Source organism: Aotus nancymaae, unplaced genomic scaffold, assembly GCF_030222135.1.
Source record: "Aotus nancymaae isolate 86718 unplaced genomic scaffold, 86718_ANA_hifiasm-v0.15.2.pri h1tg000030l, whole genome shotgun sequence".
In the NCBI taxonomy this organism is placed as follows: Eukaryota; Metazoa; Chordata; class Mammalia; order Primates; family Aotidae; genus Aotus; species Aotus nancymaae.
Window position 1 is genome coordinate 30,749,871 of NW_026988443.1, and position 23,850 is coordinate 30,773,720.

The 23,850-nt window shown below is 37.3% G+C and overlaps 1 protein-coding gene across 1 annotated transcript in view; it reads left to right on the plus strand.

Moving 5' to 3' along the window:
• The window catches only part of CNTNAP4 (contactin associated protein family member 4), a 283,179-nt gene that overhangs the window by 59,194 nt on the left and 200,135 nt on the right, over positions 1-23,850 (plus strand). The window contains exon 3 of the mRNA XM_021672603.2: positions 16,081-16,274. Within this exon, the coding sequence (XP_021528278.2) occupies positions 16,081-16,274 (194 nt within the window). The remainder of the gene's footprint in view (positions 1-16,080; positions 16,275-23,850) is intronic.

Consider the following 23,850-nt stretch of genomic DNA (forward strand, 5'->3'; position numbering starts at 1 on the left):
GTGCTGCCCAGAGATCATTGAGCTTCCATAAAGTTTATTAACAACTGGAAATGCCTTAAAGCGCATGATCACCCTCTCCCCATTCAACATAGAGCATCTTATTTCTGTCTCCTTCCTATTTTAAAAAGCTACTAGTATAGATTATACATAGTGTTTAGATTTTTCAAAAATATAAACTTTAAACACTTTTTAATCTAAACACAAACCACATTAGTTTAAATGTTAAGATATTTATGTCAAGATACTAGATTACATCAATATTCAGCAAATACTCTTTTATTCATTGGAATTCAAAACATGTTTCAGACACTCCAGAAAAGATTGATGGGAATTAATAAAAAATATTTCTTAGAAAAGAAATGACACAAAGAGAATTTAAGATCCTTTGAAATGTCACGTTTGCTCAATACAAAGGTCTGTCATTTTACTTTTGTTAAGGGAAAGACAGAGCTCTTATAGGCCATTGACCTTCTGAAGTTTCTCAGAATCTATCTAATTTATTTCCATTTCTCTGAGTTTGGCCATATTAGAACAATAACAGCTCAACTAATGAGAAGCCTCACTTTTATGTTTGAGCAGTTCACAAGTTTTGGTAAAAGTTCCATTCAAATATGGCCATGGCTTTCTAATATGAGATTTGATTCTTAGCTATTAATTTAACAAGCAAAAGCAAACTCTATTCTTTTATATTACAAAGCTTTTATGTGTAACAAGCTAAATAATGAGAAAGTTGATATTTTAACTGCCACTGGGAGGTGGAGGGAAGGAAGTCCTGGCTGAGTGAGAGACGTAGGAACATGTGTAATTCAAATAAAATTGTGGAGAATGAGAACAGGTTTCATAGAAAAATGCACTATTTTTTTAGGCTCCAATGTCAAATTGGGCTTGCATTAAATGCTACGTTAAAAGGATGGCTTTTGCTACCAGAATAATATCCAACTGGCTTTTACCAAAACAACTCTGGAAATGATGGTGAGAAAAGACTAGTTATTTAAGAGGCATGTATTAAAGATCTCTAGGAAGGGAAGGCCATCAAGCAGGGGCATAGTTTCCCAAGTTCCTCTCCAAAGCCTTTACACTTGCCCAAATCCCACAGGCCTTGCTGCCTCATTCTCATCACCCGAGGGGAGCTGTCCCTGTATTCTAAATTAAATCACTCCCTAAGTCTTTTGTAGTGGCTCAGGCTTCCTGTTGCTTCTATTTACATTTTTCAAATTTCCCTTATACTGATGACTCTTGGCTCTCAGCAGCGCCATCCAGAATGTTTTCAAATGGCCACCCTGGACTTTGCCCTCTTCCTCTCCAGCATCTGACTGTGCTCCCAATGCCTACTATTTGTGGGTTAGCCACATCACCAAGTCCTGCCAGTTCTACCTCATTAGGCTTTCTCCAGTGCTTTCATGTCTTCACTCAGTACATATTTATAGGGAGTTTCCTGTGTGCCAAGACCTACTCTAGCATGCAAACATCATGAAAGCAGAGACTTCCTTCTGTTTTGCTCACTTTCCTGGTATTTGCCCACAGTAGAACGTTATACTTCTTCAAGCCTGAGAATTCCTAACTCTGAACAGTACAACACCACCAAGATGACCCTTTTGCTGAAATTTGATTAAGGAGATCTGTCTACACTGCCAGTCAGCAGTGCACTCACTTCTTAGAATCCTCCCGTGGTCCCAATTTTCCCTTCTCCAGTGTTTAGTATATCCTTTATGGTGCTTAAGATTGGTTCTTGCTCACCATCTCATTCTGCAGTCAGTCCAATTTCTAATGCTTTATATTTTTTGCTCCAACTACTTTGGACAAATTGAAGCTCCATAATATGCTACAGTCTCTCACACTCCCAGAGTTTGCTTCTGCTCTTTCTGTGGGAAAGCCATTGTTCCTTTTTCAGCTCCTAGGTCATTCCTGTTAGTCCTTCAGTACTAAGTGTAGATGCCAGCTCTCCCTGACATCTTCCCCAACTTTTTCAGTGTGAGTCTTTACCTCTTTTCTAGGCCTCTTAACATAGGATCGTATACCTATCCTTCCACTTAGCGCAACTACATTTTTCTCAGATGAATATATTTTATGTCGAGATGGTGTTTTCTTGAAATATACAAATCCTACCCTCCCCACCAGTGACAATCTGATAAACAGGAAAATTATTATTTTTTAACTGAGTTGTTGAAATAAAGATTCAAACTACGGTAGGGAGAAAGCCAAGGAAGGAGCTATAATGGAAACAACATTGGAGGTAACACTGACCAGATTTGGCAACTTCTATTCAGTATTACTGAAAGGGAATAATTAGAAATGATTTTAACATTTTTAGTCCGAATGAATGGAAGGCTGGAATTATGTGGCCATCTGGTTTGGACAGGAGGCAAAACATCCATTTTTGAAATGTTAAATTTAAAAAATCTATAGGGCATCCTTGAATAGATACATGGGAGGCATTCAGGATTTGGGATATAGGTTTCAAAGGAAAGATCAGAGCTAGAAAAATAGATTTAGTTTTCAATATCCAAAAAAAAAAAAAAAATTGTAGCCACAAGCAAGAGAAATGTAGTTAACTGAGAATGTGAAGTCAAGGAGTTGACGTGTCCTATGGAGTCACAGAAGGAGGAGCTTGTGCTAAGTGACAGAATTTTGGTCAGGACTTCTGATGTAGACATTTTTCCTGATGGATTTTCTCTCAATTCATTTATTGACATAGAAGGATATTTCACAGATACAATATATCAGCATATGAGAAGCAAAAAGCTGCTGTTCTTTTGTTTTGAAAGCATCATCCTTCAAGAGTCACGCAAATCAGAAATTTATTATGGAAACTGTGCTTGTAGATCATCTGGGAATTTCCCTAAATATAATGCCCCTACTGTCATATTGTCCCTCCCATTTTTATATAAAGGAACATAAAATGCTAGAAAGATTGCATCCAGGCTTGCATGTAATTTTGCAAAAGTGATGGATTTTAAAAATTTCACAAAGGACAATTATACTACACAATATTCTTCTTCTCAGTTATGCATCTGTTGAAGGAAAAAGTGGTGTCATTAAATGAAAACATAAAGTTCTTGACATTTATCGTTGTTTATTGAGCTTGGCTGACTGTACAAATATAGCTCCTAAAATTATAAAGTCCTAATTTCTTAAATTAAAAAGTAAAATTCTGAACTCTGAACATAAATTTTAAACAACAACAAACTGATACATTCTTAAGTACCTATGGGTTACAAAGTTTCAGGAAACAGATATAATAAGAGTAATAACGACTGCAACATAATTCATACTAGTAATAGATTCTCCATTTTGCTTATCAAAAGTATTTGCTTTTTAACAATTATTGTGGGTCTCATCACGAACATGCATTGAGCTGCTTCTGCAGGGATGTTGTGTTTCAGTTGCCACATTCTCTGTGGTAACTGTGCAGGAAAACGCAAGGGTGTGGATGAGATACATAGTATTGCCAGAAGCAATTTGAAATTGGCTAGGCAGAAGCACAATGTATTTTTTTGGGGGGGTGGGGTCCACCTTTTCTGATCCAGAAAATGTTTGCATTAACTCTCATTCCCAGCTGGAAGCTACTTTATTATGACTCAGTGGATCAATATACACTGGGAACCGTGAACTATGATAGGTGGCCTGACAATCCGATAAAAGGGCTCATTGGTTTGAGTGGAAACGAGGTTGCACTGTGAGACATTCTTCTTATCAAAAAGGACAATTTAGAACTTTCCATTATACATTACAAACAGAAATAAGATGGAGATAAACAGAGGAAAATGATGTGTTTTTCTCCCTCTTCTGCCTGCATTCTGCGTCTTTCACATCCTGACAGACTTGATCCTGCTCCCTCAAAACCCTGGCTGATCTTTATCTTGGCAAAACTGCAGAAACATTCACCTGATTTTTTCTGATATAGAATAATTAGTGGCCTGTAATTTGAGAAGAGTTTTAAATCTCAGTTTAGGAGATACAACAACAAGGACAATTACAAGTGTGTAACCGCAGGTTAAAATCAGATTAATAAATAAAAGTGCCTAGATTGGGAAAATCACCCACCAGTGGTTTGTTACATTTGTTATATTTTCACTCTTCCCCATTTTAACACAATGTAATACCAAAAATCAAATATGTTGAAAGTTCAGTTGTTTCATCTGATGAGGTAAATAAATCATTTAAAATACATTTAATAATCAAGAATAAGGTCAACAAATCTAAATATGTGTTAGTCCCTGGCAAAAGTAATGGTAATGTATCATGATTTTTACATAAACCTCATAATAGCAAATCTTTTCTCTACATTTTTCATAAAATCATAGCCCTTGTGCATTCCTCTCATTTGTTTGTAGGCCAGGAGCCAGATGGAACTAGCTGGGGTGCACGGATGTTACAGGAAGCAATTCATTGCGTAGTAAAAGGGTCTGCAATTGAAAGCGTTTCTAGAATTGAATGTGTGCACAGGGGAATATTGTACCTGCTAGCTTCAAACTCTGAATTCTATTTGCATACCACTCTCTCGTTCTGTTGTAGAACATACCTGTTAAAGCCAGCATGTAGGTATGTATATGTACACTGGGAATTGTGAAAATGTATACATACATGTATATATTTGCTTATCTCTGTCTGGTTTATAGTAAAAATCATTGTGATACCCAATAAATGTGGAGCGATTCTGCTCCAGAATGTGAATGTGACTGTATCAATGCTATACATATAGCAAAATGCTTTTTGAATTGTTAATATGCATTAATTCTTCTGACCACCTGTATATATATTCAAGCAGCATTATTCTTGAAAATCCACCTATCATTTTATAAAGTCACAATATGTGAATGTATTAGCAGATTTTGAGATGTCAGGCACCCAAACAAAATACACATACAGATACAGTGAGATATTACATAGTACTATTATAGTATGTTAATCTTCAGATCTGAAATGCTGGTTGATATTATTTTCTCAGGCCAGTTTTAAATCCCTGAGTCTGAAGATTAGATTGATACTTGAGGAATAAAACAAAAACACCCCACATTTTTTCAGTGTTGTCAGAACTTTAGCAGTTATGAGTATTGTCAAGGTGAGAGAGATCCTGTTATTTAGTCCAGAGACTATTTTCCATACATGACCACATATGAGATCATCTAAAAATCTCTAGCCTCTGCTTGGGATTAGTCTAGAAGGGACTGACACAACCAAAAGACATCCCTTCTAGATATACTCAGATTTTCTCATTTCCTAACCTTCTTTCTACTGTTTTCCAAAATGGCGGTGGTTGTATAGTGAACTCACATGATGTCATGGCACAATTAGATGGGGACTCCCCTGGCTAATACTGGTTATTTTGCTGGTGACTATCACAAGATTGTTGACTGGGTCTCTTTGCCCAGGACAGTGACATCTGCTGAGTCTGATTGAGTTGATCCTAACATTGGATGTTTATTGATACACATTTAGTGACGCATCTATTCCTTTGAATGTTCTCCTGGCAAAGACCATCACCTTTTACTAGTCGGTCTCCGTGATACTTCTTGTTGCTCTTCAGAGTTCCTGAAGCTGGCTGTGACTTTCTTTTGGCTAATGGATGAAGCGGTTGTGTAGTAAGTAGCCTATGAGTATTGCCACTTACCAGGAAGAATTCCTTTGGTTGGCTCCCAGCCAGACCCACATTCACTTCTAGGCATTGCTCTTCAGCTTCTTCTCTTAGGCTCTGATTGTTGAATGGTTAGGTTACTGGGGAATATGATGCGTTATGCAGAAACATGAAAAACACATTGTTTTAATAAAAATAAAACAGTGATTGCCTGTCAAAGAAGAATTGCACTGGATTGAGTTTAGTGATCAAGGAAGACTTTATTCAAAGGTATTGCAATGGAGGTCAAGAAGACTGATAGAGATCTTGAACTCAATTCCATTGAAACAATTCTGTTGAAGCATTGGGCTGAGCTAGTGGAAATATACTGGAGGACATTGGGGAGAGGGGGACTTGGCCAATGTGATGAGGCCATCTGTGTTTGCTAATTGGATCTTATGTAAGTTAGGCTCCTACCCTCCCACAGAGCCTGGAAGATGGAAGTCCTATCTTTCTTGATGATGATTACGTTTCAAAGGGGTGGCTCCCAGGTCCTTGAGAAAGACATCCCTGGATTGTAAAACTGGCAAGAGGCTGGATGAAGATTTACACCTCAAGGGGCAGAGACAGAATTTACAATCATAAGTTTTATAAAGTAAATGCTGTATGAAAAGGGAGGTCAGGAGCTTAAAGTCAGAAAGAAACTTGTCTAAAGTTTAGTCTAGCTGAGGGGAATATTACGGCTGTCTTGATCACATGCATCACTAATAATGTCCCTTCTTGCCTGAGAAATAAAAATGACTACAATTGTCTACAAGCCAGGGAGCAAGCCCTTACCAGGAACTGAATCTCCCAGCCCCTTGATCTTGGACTTCTCAGCCTCTACAACTGTGAAAAATAAATGTCTGTTGTTTTAAATAAATAAATCATATAATTAAATTTGTGTATTCAATACTCAATTTGACGAATACTTAAGCCCAGAGGTAAACAAATCCCATTAATTCGGAACATAATGCTATATTAATGTATTTTAGCATTTTTACTAATTGGAGAGTCATATGATTTAATCAGTAAAATGCCTGAAATTGGTTTTGCACTTTACCTTTTTGATGTACTATGCCCTAGTAATGCTGGCTTTTCTACCATTAAGTGGAAATGATGTCTGTTGGGTACAGGAGAGTGACTTCAGTTTGTTGACCCAGAAGGAGTGATATGAGAATATTTGGCTCATGACAGCTTATCATCTCAGTCTGGCTAGGGAAGATAAAAAAAAAAAAAAGAAGGCAGAGAAGCGAAAAATGATTTTTAAATCTTTGGGATATTGCCAGTAGGCTCTCTCCAATGCATGATGTCATTTACTGAAATGACCTGCCTCCCTGTAAAAGATCTAAATCAAAACTTTTAGAAAAGTGTTATAATGGGCTTAGAAAGCCAACATGGGCAGCTCCCGATTATCATCTGAATTTCTAGACATTATGTGCTAAAAATCATTTTTCCAAAACTACTAGTTTGAACAAAATAAAACTTTGTGTGGAAAAAACAAAATTACTCCCAGAATTTGGCATATTTGTAACTTTATTCTAGCCTTCCAGGGGAAATTTGGCTGTCATAAAATTTGCAAATCAAATACACAAATCAAAATGCCTGCATAGAGAAAGGCTGTAAATATTTACTTTTCAAAGCACTGCATTATTAAAGATTTCAGAAATGTCCGATCTGGCAATACAAGAACTAAGACTAAAAGTCAGTCTGCCAATTTGCTGGGAGGGAAAATTGATTGACAGCAAAGAACTAAAGAGAAGACAATTTAGTGAGGTATTATTAATTTAGAACCTTGCTGGGGAGTTGAAGTGAAAAAGCATCTCTTTTTCATTGTATCAAAAATTCCAAAACAAAGCAATAAATACATCTTTGAAATGTAGTTTACAAGTGATTAAACTGTGTAGCTGTGAGGCAATTGGTTGTCTGTGTATGTGTGTGTGTAACTCAGTTGAGTTCTTCAACTTTTTTGAAAACTTCATAAAAAATACCGTGTAGCAAAGAAAAGTATTCTGTGCTTTTATTTAGTTTGGTTAGAGTACCGGCTTTTTCAGCAGTTCATATAAATTTAGGCCATGTTACTATGTGTGCATGACTATAAATTTATTTTAATCTTACATGCAATAAATACTTCTTTAGCACCTATTATATGTTCAGCAATGTGCTAGACACTTGGAGTCTATCAGTGAATAAAACAAGTGAAGATCCCTCATCTCATAGAGCTTATATTCTATTACATGTCATATATAAACACTAAATATGCTACATACAATCATATCCTATATTAAAAGATGGAGATTTCTGTGAAAAATGAAAAAGGGGTTCAGGGGAAGACAAATGGGAGTAGGATTGTAGAGCAGAAGGAATTTTAAATAGGGGAGGTCAGGAGATACAAGCCTCTAAGAGAGGGTAGAATTCAAGCAAAGTCTTATAGGCAGCAAAGGTATTAGCCCGGAGTGTCTCAGAGAAAAACATTCCTGGCAGAAACAAGAGCTTAATAAAGCTCCTGAGATGGAAAATGACTGATAATTAGTTTATTCAAAGAAGAGCAAGGAGGCCATACTAAATGGATGGCCGTGAGCTGGGAGGAAGAAAGAGAAGGTAGAGATGATATGGGCTGGTTGAAGGGGGCAGATCATTGAGGACACTGCAGGTGGCGTAGTGAGAACTTTGTCTTTCACTCTGTAAAGTTGAGAGTTATTGCAGTATTTGGTGCACAGGTATAATATTTCACACCTGTTGTATAGAGAATAGAGTCTCAATGGGCACAGGGAGAAAGAGAGAGACTCATTAGGTGACTGTTGCAAGAATCCAGGCTTGAATAATATGGCCTGAATCAAAGGAGCATCCATGATGGTAGAAAAACAGCAGGATTCTTAATAATAAAGTAGTACCAACAGCATCTTCCGGTGGTTTGGTAGTATGGTATGAGGGAAAGAAAGGGGACAAGTGTGACTCAATTTTGTTTTTTTTTGTACTGAGAAACTGGAAGGATAAAATCACTGTATACGGGGCTGGGAAAGGGTGTGAATAGAGTAGGATTCGGGGGGAGAATGGAAAATTAGTTTTGGAAATGTTAAAGAGATCAAGTAGTGTAGAATACTTGAGTCTGGGGTCCAGGGAAGAGGTGTAGGCAGATTTATGAATGAGGGAATTTTTGATATATGGGTAATACTTAAATTCAGGCTAAGAGAGATCACCAAGGAGTGAATGCAGAGAGAAAAGCAGCGTAAAGGACTGAGACCTGGAGAGTCTCGACTTTAAAACATGCTGTAAGATAAAAGAAGAAACCAGCAATGGGAGTGAGGATTAACCAATTAGGTAGCAAGAAAATTAAGAGAAGGTGGTTTTGTGGAAGCTAAGTGGGCCGTCTCTTCAGGCATAGGGAGTGATCACAAGTATCAGATGCCACAGATTGTCCATATGAATGGAAGACTGAAGTCTGACCACTGGATTTAGCAACATGGAGTTCTTGGTGACTTTGAGAAGAGCAGTTTCAGTTGAGTGGCAGAGAATTAAAGTCTGACTGGAGTTGGCCCAAGAAAGAACAGGATGAGAAAAATTGCAAAGTGATGTGGATATATATTATTTGAAGACTGTTAACATTAAAAGAAGAGAAAAAAAATAGAATGGGTTCAAGAAAAATTTTTTTTCCTTTTAAAATGATAAAAATAAGAGCGTGCTGATGTAGCATGCACTGATGGGAATTATCTATTAAAGAGAAAATAAAAATAATGAAGCAGGAGAGAGAGGAGAATTGCTGAAGCGGTGATCCTGAGAAGGATCTGCACAAGTAAGGGGCCCAACGACTGGCTTATGTAACTAGAAAGCACAGCAAACACTGCAGGCACAGCAGGACATAGCATCCTGATTGTGTTTTCAGAACTGGGTCTCACTTCATTTCTTAACTCTCCTCTCTCTGTTGGCTTCACTCAGGCAGGCTTTCCACAACAATAGCTCCTACAGCTTGATGCCTGTATCTTATCTTCTCAGCATTAACAGCGGACAAGAGTCTCTTAGACTCCAGTAGTCCCAACAAAATCCTGAAATTGTTCCATGATCATGGCTCGAGGTCACCTGCCCTTCACAGAAACAATCACTGTGATCAAAGTAGGCAAGATCAAGATTCATAAGTGAACGTGGGCAAAGACCAACAGCAACAGATGCAGTATCTTTAGAGTCACGTTCTCTTCCGGCAGAAACGAAAAATGACACTGGTAAAAATACAAAGCTATTAAAAGGGTCTAAATGGTGGCCTGGGGACACTGCACACCATTTAAGGGAGCCAAACAAATATCGGGACCCTGTTCCTTCCATTTCCTTACATTATTGTAATTTAATGTCAAGATCCAAATGATCTGGGCAAACTTGGGCTCTTGGGGAAATGCAGATGAAATCACATTTGAAAAAAAGTAATTATCTTGGAGGGAAACTTTCCTATGACAATTTTAATTAAGCCAATTATTTTCTAGGAATTTAGATGTCCTAATGGTGGCTAGAACCGTCATTCAATTATGTTCACTTGTGTTTTGTGTCCTTGAACATCTGTGTCCTTCTACACTTTAAAATCTCGAGGAAGAAATGTAACTCCTCCTGTCTGTGCAGTCTCTATTTGTGTAAAGTTGACACATCACCTTTACTGATGACCACCAGGAATGTCTGTCATGCCACTTTTAATGTTACTAGGAGATAAAGGTGATTCTTATCTATATTTTAAAGCTCCAACTAAGAGTATTTTTTTCTTCACCTTTTCCTTTTACTTCCCTGAAATTTTAAGATGTGCCTCCCTGACCAGCACTAAATACTGGTGATATTTTGTAGATGGGATATATGAGTCTTAAACATAATTCAGCCAGCCAGGTAATTTATAATTAAATCATACTGAATAAATTTTTTGAGCATATTCTTGGGATAAAATATACTACTCTGAGGCAAAGATAGTTGTAATTACTCCAGGGGTAAAGAATGAAAAATGGGGTGATTTGTAAAGTGACATTCTCCCACAGATTAAAACAGTATTAAAAATAAGTAATTTCTCACTTGCACTGAAATATTTGCATAGTATTGGGAAAATTTACTTAGCCTCTGCAAATGTTTTTGTTTTTGTTTTTTTTTTGAAAAGATGTTAAAGCATATTTCATCTCACTAATTTTAATAATTAAGTTAATACAGTGTATATAATTTCTAATAGTGTGCTTCGCATACAATAGGCCCTAGATAATTTTTAGTTTGCTTTTCTTTCCTTATAATTCATAGCAGCACATATTATAGAAACAAGTTTCTCAGAAATCTGATGTTGAAAAGCAGTAGTCAGCAGTTAAAAGAGATGCTGTGTCTGTGGTCAATCAGGTACTAAATTTTTTCAAAGCTCAACTTTCCTGCGATCATAACTCTCTTTGGAGCTAATAGCAATAATAATTTTTTTTTTGTAATTCAAAACGTTACAACTGCCATATACGCTCATGTTTGCTGAAGGTGGGAGAAATCAATAGGCACTTAATATGCTTTTAAAATGTAATTATCATAACAATACTACAGCATTTAAGAGTCTTGTGAATGGGGAGAACCTTTACTTTTAAATGTGAGTTTCAGGCTGCAATATGAAGAGTTAAGAAATGTTTCCATTTGAATAGATTTATGACACTTTATTACGCCGAGTCTCAGTAACAAGGTTAAGGCAGGAGAAAGAGGATGGTGGAACAGGGAAAGGAAACCTGCAGAATGGGAAAAAATATGAACTGGTGGGGGCAAGACTGTTGTTTTTGTTTTGTGGGTAAATTATCAGTAACCATGGAAGAGATGGGGTTATGAAAAGATGGTCTTCAGTTTCATAAGAATTGGTTTATTATGATATTGAATATATTGGCATGCTAAAATCATGAGGCCAAATAGCACGTAACTAGCAGCTGAAAGGTTTTGTTAATAAACAAAATAAGCAAATCATTACATTTTATTTTATAGTAATACAGAGTTTATAATGTGCTAGAGTTTGCTTTCTTCATTAAAAAAGTAAATAAGACAGTAGTGTGTTTCTGAGGGCTGTGTGGTTTGGTGGTGGCCATACGGCTGGTGGTCTAACCTCAGCTATAGTTATGTTTGTATTTCATGTCTCTGGTGTCCCTTCCTGTCATCATAGGCTGGCAAAAAAAAAAAAAAAAAATCTGCAAAGAATAATTAATTTATCTCTATCAGTCTGTCTGTCTAGCTTCCATTTTCCATTTTACTATTTAGCATTTGTCTTACAATTGGAACAAGCCTACAGCTCTATCACACATTAATACCATGTGCATCTGCAGAGCTGCACAACTTAAAACCTGGTACGGATATTTGGATTCCCTGTGGCCAACTTATCTGGCTGAAATTACTTGGTATAGCCTAGAAGCATCTGAATTTCCATTACTTTATCAGTGTACCTCGTTAATGATATAGCTTAATTTGCATACCAGTAGTACCTTTTCACCACAGGTAAGAAATTGAAATGTTCAAGGTCAATTAACTGTGAATGTTTCAAGTCGGCTGGTGCAGCTGTAACTGTGAGTGGCGCTGTGAAGAGGGAACGGTCAGTGAGGGGTTCCTCTTCCTGATGAGAATTGATGACCCGATTTTAACTCACTAGAATCACACCGATTCTTTTTTCCTTGCTGTGTTTCTGTCATATGCCTGCTTTTTAAAATACTGGCCTATAGAGGCATGGAAATGCAAGAGAAATACTATGAAATTTTGGATTTTAGAAAAACATGTTCTCATTACAGGCCTTAGACCATTACAATTAACTAGAAAGGGGAAGAAGCCAATTAATCAGTGCTTTCTCAGAGGAATTGGCTGATATAGATGCAATTCCATATGTGGAATTTCTGGGCTGAGATGGTGGCATTCTAGGGGCACTTCATTCACCCTCCTAACTTTTCCTTGTAAAAAAAAAATGACAGAAATACAGAGAGATACACAGTTGCAGCAATAAGAGAATTAGAGATGCTTCAATTTCCAAAGTTTTGACAGGGCCTGGAGGGAAAGAGTAAGACTAGATAGGACAGTGGAGGGAAATTCTCATCCATGTGCCATGTCCATCATGTACCTATACTTGAAAGACATGGTCCATTGTTAACTACAGGGAGGGAAGTTGACCCTTCTGCCTGGTAGCTTAAACCTGAGTTTCCCTGACCTCCATCAGCATCAGTGAGTCTTTTCTGCATCCACTGGGAACCACAGATTCCCACCTTTGCATCCTGACACTATGAGAGGAACTGCCGTGTCCTAGTTAAGGGTATTGTGCCTCTTGCCTTCTTCGTGGATGAGGGCCAAGTGTTCAGACTTTTTGAATCTAACGTACCACGTACTATGTAGATTGCACTGAGAATTAATTAACAAGGCCTTCACAAAGTACTTGACAGGAAGGACTCCCTTGATCAGCAAATGTTAAGTAATACAGTATTAGAATAAGGGGAGGAGGATGGATGGTGTTTCATCACATCCTGAAAAATGAAGGATGGAGGAAGCATTGATTCAGATTTTAAAATAACGCCACAAGAGCAGTTCCTGCAGAGTTCAAGAACTCCCCAAGCTATTTGTGGCAGGGTGCTATTTAAAGTGTGCCTCAGATCATTCAAGAACAAATTCCTTATAAATAACAATCTGCAAGGGTAGGAAGTGCCCTTCTTGGACGGCATTGCCGTGCTAAACAAATGACTCCAAGACACCCAGGGCCCATGTCTATGTAACAAGCCCTCTTGCTTAAAAGATGAGAAGATTCCACTTGATAAGCATAAAAGGAGATAATACTGGTGTACAAAGAAACTGCACTCAACATCACAGGTTCTTTAAGAACAAATACAGAGAAAATTAAAAACACATAAACAAAAATTATAGTATGTGAAAAATGTCTGGATCCAAAAAAGAGAAGGAGCATTGTACTTTTGACATATGGAGTGGAATACACTTTTGAACAGTGATTCACTTTAAGAAAGATGGAAATTTGATGATGTATTTAGTTCTAAAGACAATATAGTAAGAAACAGGGATTATATCGGAATTCAAGTAGTAGTTAGTGTGTTGCTATCAAGAGAGGACCTTGTTGTAATATAATGTTTGAAAATAATTTCAACTTTTATTTTAGATTAAGGGGTACATGTGCAGTTTGTTGTAATACAATCTTTTAAAATGCTGCTTTGACCCACTTTTGAAGCCCTGGCTAGGACTGGTCGGTTTCCTTTCTTAGCAACTGATTATGTCCATACTCCAGCCACTTCCTTTATTAGGTTCTCACTCTTTGGGGTCACTAAGCATCATTGCTGGGACAGGTGCCAGACAACTAGGGGTGTCCCAGTACCTCTTAGATTAATTGTTCAAATTAGCCAATTCATAGGAAGCCCACCTGTATGACAAGCCTAGCTGGCTAGCCCTACCCTGCTTGTCATACAGAAGCTGCCTCTAGCAGCTCCGGTTTGCCCTTATCCTGTCCCCTCATGCAACCCCCTGTGCTCCTGCCTGGAGTCTTCTCCTGTTTGTAGTTGTAAGTAGCAGAGTTCTGCCGTTCATCTATCAGTGTCCTTATGCTGCATTCTACCATCAAAATAATCTTTTTTTTTCTTTTTTTTTATTACATTTTAGGTTTTGGGGTACATGTGAAGAACATGCAAGATTGTTGCATAGGTACACATGGTGGCAGTGTGATTTGCTGCCTTCCTCCCCTTCACCCATATCTGGCATTTCTCCCCATGCTATCTCTCCCCAACTCCCCACCCCCCACTGTCCCTCCCCTATTTCCCCCCAACAGACCCCGGTGTGTAGTGCTCCCCTCCCTGTGTCCATGTGTTCTCATTGTTCAACACCCGCCTATGAGTGAGAACATGCGGTGTTTGATTTTGTGTTCTTGTGTCAGTTTGCTGAGAATGATGGTTTCCAGTTTCATCCATATCCCTACAAGGGATGCGAACTCATAGTTTTTGATGGCTGCATAATATTCAATGGTGTATATGTGCCACGTTTTCCCTGTCCAGTCTCAAAATAATCTTGAGGTCTTTTAAAGCAGTTGTCAACACAGGTGTGTCCCTTCAGATCTTACAATGACATATGCCCCTTCATAAGAGCAAACATTTATTGAGCATTTCTTTGAATTAGGTCTTGTACTCAAGGTTTCACAAAATGGATTACGTATGCCAAGAATAATGCTTGATTCAAAACCATATAAATTAATGGTCTTCTATATCTAAAATTCGAGACTTTATTATCAGAGCCTCAAGGTGAGCAGCAAAAGGATAGGGGAAAGAAAATGTGCTAACATTGTTATTTGGGGTGTTATATAATTGATGTTGCATTTTAATAGACGTTAGTTGTTAGACAAATACGGATTTGACAAATAGGATCAAACACTATTTCATAACTTCTACAATTATTATATGTTACTTATATAATCAGCAATGTTAAATAATTCTGCAAATAATTCCCCAAATTATTAAAGTGGAAGAATGAAGCATCTTAACAAGATATATAGGAGTCACATCTGTACTATTTTGGTGTGTGCTGGATAAAATATAACACAGTCAATTATGCTCCACACATTACTTCCTTGAACATACATCAAACTTCTATTTTTTACTTCTGAGTGATCATGCACAGCTTGCTCTATGATTTCCTTGGTTCTCTTTCCCTCCATCCTCTCACCCACCAACTTCCCCCTATATAGGATAGAACCAGTGGTGTGTTGATAAACTAAATGGGTGGGGGCAGATGCTTATTTTGCAGAGTTTGCAATTTCCATGGTTTAAACAGTCCCATCATGGACAGTTGCAAAGATGGTCATGTTTAATAACTAGCTTGCAAAATTGAAAATGTAATGATTGTCTCTCACAAACTGTTGGGAACGAGCTCCAGCCCACCACTGGATAGAGCATCTTTGTTGTGTTATTTCCTCCTGCCCATCCTCCATCATTACTGTTGTTTCCAACATGGTTTTCCATATCTGTCCCTCCCAAAGAATGTAAACATCTGAGGGCAGGAACTATTTCTTGACTTTTGTTTTCCCTCAGACTTAACAGTGTACTCCGTTCTCTAAGTCTAAAAATGATCAAAAGTAGATTTTCACTTCCATCATAGCTTGAAGTTATTTCCTTACATCCAGTCCTGGGGAAAGGGGCAGGAGAGCAGACCATTACCCAGTCATGCATGTGTGCAGTAAACATGCTAGTCCCCAGTCTTGGCGGGAATGTTCACCTGTCAGATTCAGCACGTTAAACATTCAGCAAGACCCCTAGTTCTCTAAGTTTTAGGAGGCTATAAAACCTAGAAATGAACACAATTAATTAACATAGACATCACACAATTATACTAAATTCTTCTCTATATTTTTCTATAATTATAAAAAGTTTGATATTTTGGAAATTTAAGTTCCATAGAGAAATACAGTCTTGCTAGCGTTTCTGCTTTACTAACATAGATTTTTAACTAACTTTTCTTTCCCAATTTTCTCTTGTTTCTATTTTTAATAAAAGGAGCTGGTGGCTGGTCTCCACTTGTGTCTAACAAATACCAGTGGTTGCAGATTGACCTTGGAGAGAGAATGGAGGTTACTGCTGTGGCCACTCAAGGGGGTTATGGGAGCTCCAACTGGGTGACCAGCTACCTCCTGATGTTCAGTGATAGTGGCTGGAACTGGAAACAGTATCGCCAAGAAGACAGCATCTGGGTATGTTCTTTAACAAAACATACAGTCTCTCAGGGAAAGAAGTGTAGTCAGTACTGCATCTTGTTTGCCAATCTCTTAAATTAAGTAGAAATACAGAATCTTCAGACTTAAGTTGAAAACTTTTTCCAAAAGAAAATATGGTAAATATTCATTTTCTAATACATTTTATGGTAAATTTATGAGAATACTAAGAATAAATTTATTTTACAGGGTTCTCAAAAATTAGAAAAAACAAACAAACCCCTATTAGTCCATTAAGTAGGATGGGGGTCTAAGAAATAAATAAGACTTGTATAAAAAGTTGCTTTCTTCAAAAACATAATAGTCTTGCATTGTTATTTATTTATGAGACAGAGTCTTACTCTTTTGCCCAGGCTGAAGTGCAGTGGCGTGATGTTGGCTCACTGCAACTGCCGCCTCCCTGGTTCAAGCAATTCTCCTGCCTCAGCCTCCCAAGTAGCTTGGATTACAGGCACTCACCACCACACATGGCTAATTTTTGTGTTTTTAGTAGAGACGGGGTTTCACCATGTTGGCCAGGCTGGTTTCAAACTCCTGGCCTCAAGCAGTCCACCCTGCCTTGGTGTCCCAAAGTGCTGGCATTACAGGTGTGAACCACTGAGCCCAACCTGCCTTGTCTTTATTTAAAGTTAGTAAAAATAATTTATTCCTTTTATTTCTACTGAAAACAGATTTTTGAAACCCTGTTTCTTTCTCTGGTATATGGGAATTTATATATATATATATATATATATATATATATATAAATATAAAATACGTGGAATTGTATATGTGTATATATGCATACACATATATACATATATATGATGTATGTATAAACCCTTCTCTAGTCTCTGTAAAGTGTGTAAGTGTGTAAATTGCTGTGCATTGTAAACAGCGGTGCAGCTCCTGTAAGAGGGAGACTGGGAAAGAGGCACTTTGTGATAAAGTGGATGATATTTGTAGTTGATTGATAAATAAACCTGGATATGGCATATAAACACCTGATAGAAGAAGGAAGCTAAAGGAAGTTTGTTTGATGACAAAGAAAAGACTGCTTTCTTAGTGCAGAAAAGTATTTGTTTGGATCTTTTGTGGGCCAAGAACAACACACTGCAATCAAAGAACTATATTTCCTTCTCTGGCTGAGCTGCTGGAACCAGAGAAAATGGGTTACTTAATGAAGCATCATTCTTAGCACACAGATAATTTGGAAGCCTATTTGGGCACATAATGATAATTTTCTTTGACCAGTCAATTGCCTCTTTTTTGAAAGTTCTTAGAACTCCGTTATACATTATAAACTCATTGCAGAAATGGACTGTGATTTACTCATCTTTGTATCTTTAAAGCTCTTGGTGGCTGTTCAATCCAAGCTTATTGATGTCAATTGAAATGAAAGAAGTAGCCTTGCTCTTTCTCTAGAGGGCACAACAGTGGGACCAGAAGAAGTTGCCTATAAGCAGTTTTAAGAAAGGCTGTTTCAAATCCAAAGCAAGTTGAAGCTGTAAGAGAAAAAACAAACAAACAAAACAAAACACACGCACACACAGACACCAAAGCTCCAAACACTGGGTATTACGGTCCAGTTAATTCTGTGAAAACCATTCAAACTTGGAATAAAATAAACAGTAATTATGAACCAATAACAGTAAAAACTTAATGAGATATTTATTTAACTAGATGTTTGGATTTTCTTCTACTCTTTTTTGAATTAAGCACTGGAATTTAAACTAGATAAGTAGTGGCTAATGCATGCTAATATTTAGGTATGTTAATTAAAATGCATTTTTTTAAAGTGATCAATCAATCAGGAAAATGTTTTTCTGTTAAGCAAGCTTGGGGAAGCCATACCCAGGCACTGCCATTTGCCTTATTTGCTTACTCCTATCAAAGTTGAGGCACTCATGGTGAAATGGTGGCATGAATGATATCCTTACTAATCCAAACCAATACAAATAAAAACATGGCATCTATCATAATTCTGTTAAGGTAACATTGCTTTCTAGACTCTAATTTGTTGATGTACTCAGTGTCTTCCCCCTCTTGAGTGTAAGCTCTGTAAATACTGTACCTTGCGACCTTTCATCTCAGTATCCCCAAAGTGTAACAGCACCTGGCATGTCACAGTCATACATTAAATATTTATTGAAGGAATGAGTGAATAAAATGCACTTTCTTGTAGGGTACTATTCTGATCACTCTAAAAGTGACTCCCTCTTGCCCCCATCAGCCCTTCTTTTTAGTACATTTATGCTGTACCAATTTAATATATCAAGATGGCACGTTTTTCTTTTTCCTATAAATTTTGAACTTTTTTATGGGCGAGATTTTCTTTTTCTGATCTTAACATTTCTGGCATCCAACATCCAGTATGGCACATGACTTTTGTTGAGTAAATTGGTGAAAGAACCAATAAATGAATGGATTTGAATATGTCAGTCTGCTAATCTGTGCTTATCTTTGTTCAAATTTCTGGAAGATTTCTAAAGAGTTTATGTTAACATCACTGAAGAAGGCTGGGTGTGGTGGCTCACACCTGTAATCCCAGCAGTTTGGGAGGCTGAGGTGGGAGGATCACTTGAGGCCAGGAGTTTGAGACCAGCCTGGGCAACATGGTGAAACCCTGTCAGTACTAAAAATACAAAAAAGTTAGCCGAGCATGGTGACATGCACCTGTAATCCTAGCTACTCAGGAGGCTGAGGTGTTAGCAGGATCATTGGAACCTGGGAGGCAGAGGTTGCAGTGAGCTGAGATTGCACCACTACACTCCAGCCTGGGTGACAAGAGCGAGAGTCCATTTCAAAAACAAAAACCAAACAACAACTAAATCATTGAAGAGATCAGTATTGTCAGGGCAAATCAAAGAAAGATTGAGAGGAACATGCAAATATTAGGTACAGATTCCTAAGCATTTGGAAATGGACAGAATATGGAAATCATTTTAAGCTAAATTTGTCAAAGAAGAAGTAAGACTTATGTAGGTCTTGAAGAAAGCATTATAGTTTAGATTATGGAAGGATTAAGGAGGTTACTTTATGAAGCTAGAAAGATGTGAAAAAAGCATGGACATTGGGAATATCCAGAGTTATGGTTCCCTGTGTAATAACTAGTGAGATTACTGGTCAGCTTGGACTGTCAAGTTTTGGAAGGACTGGAAGATAATTTTGGATATGGCAAAGAAAGTTGACAGATAACTTTAAATGTCAAGATCAAAGTTAAGACTTAGTGCAATAGACACCATCACCACACATCACATAGCTAAGTTGTTGTGTAGATAACCCCAAATCTCTGAAAGTATATGTATATGTGTGTATGTATGTGTATATGTATGTGTGTATATATATGTATGTATGTATCTGTATATATTTCCTGTTAATCCTAGGTAGCTGCAAAGTTTTATTCTACTCCATAGTTACTCTGGTCCCACTCTAAAGGAGGGTCTCTCTTTCTCTGTGAATCGCTAATTGCTGAAGCAGGAAAATTGAAATATGATGAATTGTGCCCTGACTCTTGACTTTTCTGCCTGGAAGAACACGGACCACTTCAATTTGCATTTTTTAAGCCGAAGAACAATTTCAAATTGATGTACTTCATAAGAAAGTTAACCCTTTGTTACATTTTACAAATACATGTTTTCCAACTTTTTGCTTTCTGGCCCAGTTTTTGTAGACACTATAGGATGTATACCAATTATACAAAATATGCCAATTTCCTTTAAGAGCTTCGCAGTCTGTTCCAGATGATACAAATAAGTCTATGAAAGACAGTTAGGAAGCACATAAGGCATTATACAAGTATGTGATAGAAAGAGAAAGAAAAGACAAGTATTATTGGTTTAGGAACAAACACAATAAAAACGACACGGATTGAAATGCTGCGGGGAAGAGTCTTAATTCTCTCCTCATTTGATCTCACTTCGAATGCCAGAGAGAACAGTGACTTCTACATATCTGAAATAATTAATAAAATCCTCTGCCACTTCTTACAAATAATCCTTAAGAGGAAGAACAGAGTATTTTACTCTCTGTACAGATAATTGAATAGAAATGCAAACTTGATAGATATGTGATATTTTAAAATATTACACATTGAAATATTTCTTCAGTAAAAAATTTATAGTCTGATGTTCATAAAATATAATTTATACAAAATATTCTGCTGAATGGCAAACAGTTTATGAAAATTTAGAAAGTGTAAGCTACTAAACTTTCTCCTCTTAGATTGAAAACAAAATTCCTCAACATCTGTGATAAAAAGACTCTTCGGTTTATTGTACATGATTGGAAAAGTAAACATAAGGTATAATTTTCACTCACTTAAGAACAATTGCTGAGATATCATGAAATCAGCATCTTAGAAATTATTTTAGGTAGATAACATGTGCAGGAACTTCACAGCCAAATTCTCCAAATCCTTTCTGATAAATGCTTAAGATTCTTTCACACTGCAGACTGCAAGGGCAATGAATGGGGTGGTACCAGTCATATAAATTAAGTAAATATGCTTGTTAAACACAAGAATAGTTTGCTTTATTTTAAAATAGACTTCAGTTGTACTTGATTTTTCAAACAAAAACCCTTTATTGCATATCTGTAGTATCTCTTTGTTTTTTAACTGGAAGTGTCTAGTGTCATGGTTCTGGATTTGGCTGGTGAAAGACACAGAGACCCTGTGGCAAGGTATAGTCAATTAAGCAGAAGTAGCACCTGTCACAAAATATTCATGTCATTATTATTATTGTGAATGATTGAGTTGTCAACTCTATAAGCCAGACAGCGTAGAAACACTGCTCACAAAGATTTCCGCGTGCATTTGTTTTAAGTCAAATAAATAAGCGCCTGGGGGTAGTTTAATAGAAAATTTGAGGAGGCGGAAGTACAGAAGAGATATATGCTGTAGGGTAGGTGACTCTCCTCCTTCTGAGTGGCATTTTTCCTTCTTTATGTTGAGCCCTTATTCTCTCGGCCTAAGCCTACAAGCAGCATTTGTGGTGATAGAAGGTGTAGCAGTACTAATGCCGTGTGTGTCAACATGTCAAGTTGTCAAACTTAATGCACTGCAATACTCGCCTCAGTACTTGGCAAATGCCTAGAGAGTGCCTGAAGCTGCTTTTATCTTTCAAGACTGATCCAAAAAAGATATTTTAATTGTAGTCTACATTATTAGTCTAAATCTTCAGAAACCTTCCTGTTTATATTTCTATTTAGCTACACGTTCTCTAGCTTTTGAAGATGACTAACCTGCTAATGCATGGTTAAAAAGTGACTGCATTTTTTTTAATTGTGGTAAAAAACTTAACAAATTTTAAGTGCACAATACAGTATTGTGTTAACTATAAATACAGTGTTGTATAGCAGATCTCTAGGACTCAATCATCTTGCTTCACTGAAACATTTATCTGTTGAATGATACCTCCTCGTTTCACCCTTTCCCCATCTCCTGGCAACCACCGTTCAACTTTCTGCTTCTATAGATTCAACTATGTTAGATACATGTACCTCATATGAAAGTGGCAAAATGCATTATTTGTCCCTTTGTGACTGGCTTATTTCACTTAGCATAGTGTCCTCAAAGTTTATTTTTGTTGAATGAACCTTGAGGCAGAATGTCCTTCCCTTTTTATAAGGCTGAATAACATTCCATTGCATGTAAATACCACAATTTTAAAATCTGTTTGTTTGCCTATGGACATTGAGGTTGTTGCCCCGTCTTCACTATTGTAAATAATGATGCAGTCAGTGTGGGGGTACGGATACTCTGAGATCCTGATTTCAATTCTTCTGGATAAATACCTGGGATCAGGATTGCTGAGTCACATGGTATTTCTATTTTTAATTTTTGAGGAAGTTCCATACCGCATACTGTTTTCCATGGTGGTTGTATCATCTTACATTCCTACCAACAATGTGTTAGGGCTCTGATTGCTCCAAATTCTTGTCAACACTTGTTATATTTCACTTTCATTTTTTAAATGATAGATAACCTAACAGGTGTGAGGTGATATCTCATTGTGGTTTTGATTTGCATTTCCCTGATGACTGGCAGTGTTGAGTATCTTTTTAGCTACCTGCTGGTTATGTATATATCTTCTTTGGAGAACTGTCTGCTCAAGTCTTTTGCTCATATTAAAATCAGGGTGTTTTTACCTTATTTTTGCTATTGAGTTGAGGAAGTTATTGATATATTTTTACTATAGTATTATTATATGTTTAGCTTATACATACTAATGATAAATTATGTAGGAAGGAAATTTAAAACACAGTCTCATTTACAATATTATCAGAAAGAATAAAATAGGAATAAACTTTACCATGGGAGCAAAAGAGCTCTACACTAAAAACTACAAAACATGACTGAAGGAAGTTAAAGATGAACCAAATAAATGAGAAGATTTTTGTGTTCATGGATTAGAAGACTTAATATTGTTAAGATGTCTCTACTTCTCAAAGCAATCTATAGATCTAATGCAATCCCTATCAAAATCCCAGTAGCATTTTGTTACAGAAAAAGAAAAAAAATCCAAAAATTGATGTAAAACCAGAAATTTATATAGAACCACATATACTGTTTTGAATAGCCAAAACAATCTTGAAAAAGAGCAAAGCTAGAGGCATCTCACATCTGATTTCAAAACATATTACAAAGCTACACTATGGCACTGGCATAAAGACAAACACATAGACCAATAAAACATAGTAAAGCCCGGAAATAAACCCACAGGTTTATGGTCAACTGACCTTCCATAGGATGTCAAGAACAAACACAGGAACAGAAAACCAAATAGCGCATATTCTTACTTACAAGTGGGAACATAGAGTGCATATGGAGATGAAGGGAACAGCACACACCAGAAACTAATTGAGGATGGAGGGTAGGAGAAGGGCGAGGATCAAACTACCTATGAGGTACTATGCTTATTATCTGGGTCACAAAATAATCTGTACATAGAATCCCCGTGACATACAATTTACCTGTGTAACAAACCTGTACATGTACACCTGATCCTAAAATAATAAGGAAGAGAAAAAGAATACACAATGGGGGCCAGGCTGGTGGCTCATACCTGTAAACCCAGCATTTTGGGAGGCTGAGGAGGAACGATCACTTGGGACCAGGAGTTCAAGACCAATTTGGGCAATATAGGAAGACCCATGCTCTATTAAAGAAAAACAGACAATGGGGAATGGATAGTCTCTTCAACAAATGGCTACTGGGAAAACTGGATATCCACATGCAGAACAATGAAATTGGACCCTTATCTTTTTTTTTTTTTTTTTAAGAGATGGAGTCTCACTCTGTTTCCCAGGCTGGAGTGCAGTGGCAGTGGTGCAATCCCAGTTCACTGCAACCTCCTTCTCCTGGCTTCAAGTAATTCTCCTGTCTCAGCCTCCTGAGTAACAGGGATTATAGGCATGTGCCACCACACCCAGCTAATTTTTATTTTTAGTAGAGATGGTATTTCACCATGTTAGCCAGGCTGGACTCAAACTGCTGACCTCAGGTGATCTGCCTGCCTTGGCCTCCCAAAGTTCTGGGATTACAGGCATAAGCCACCACGCCTGGCCTGGACCC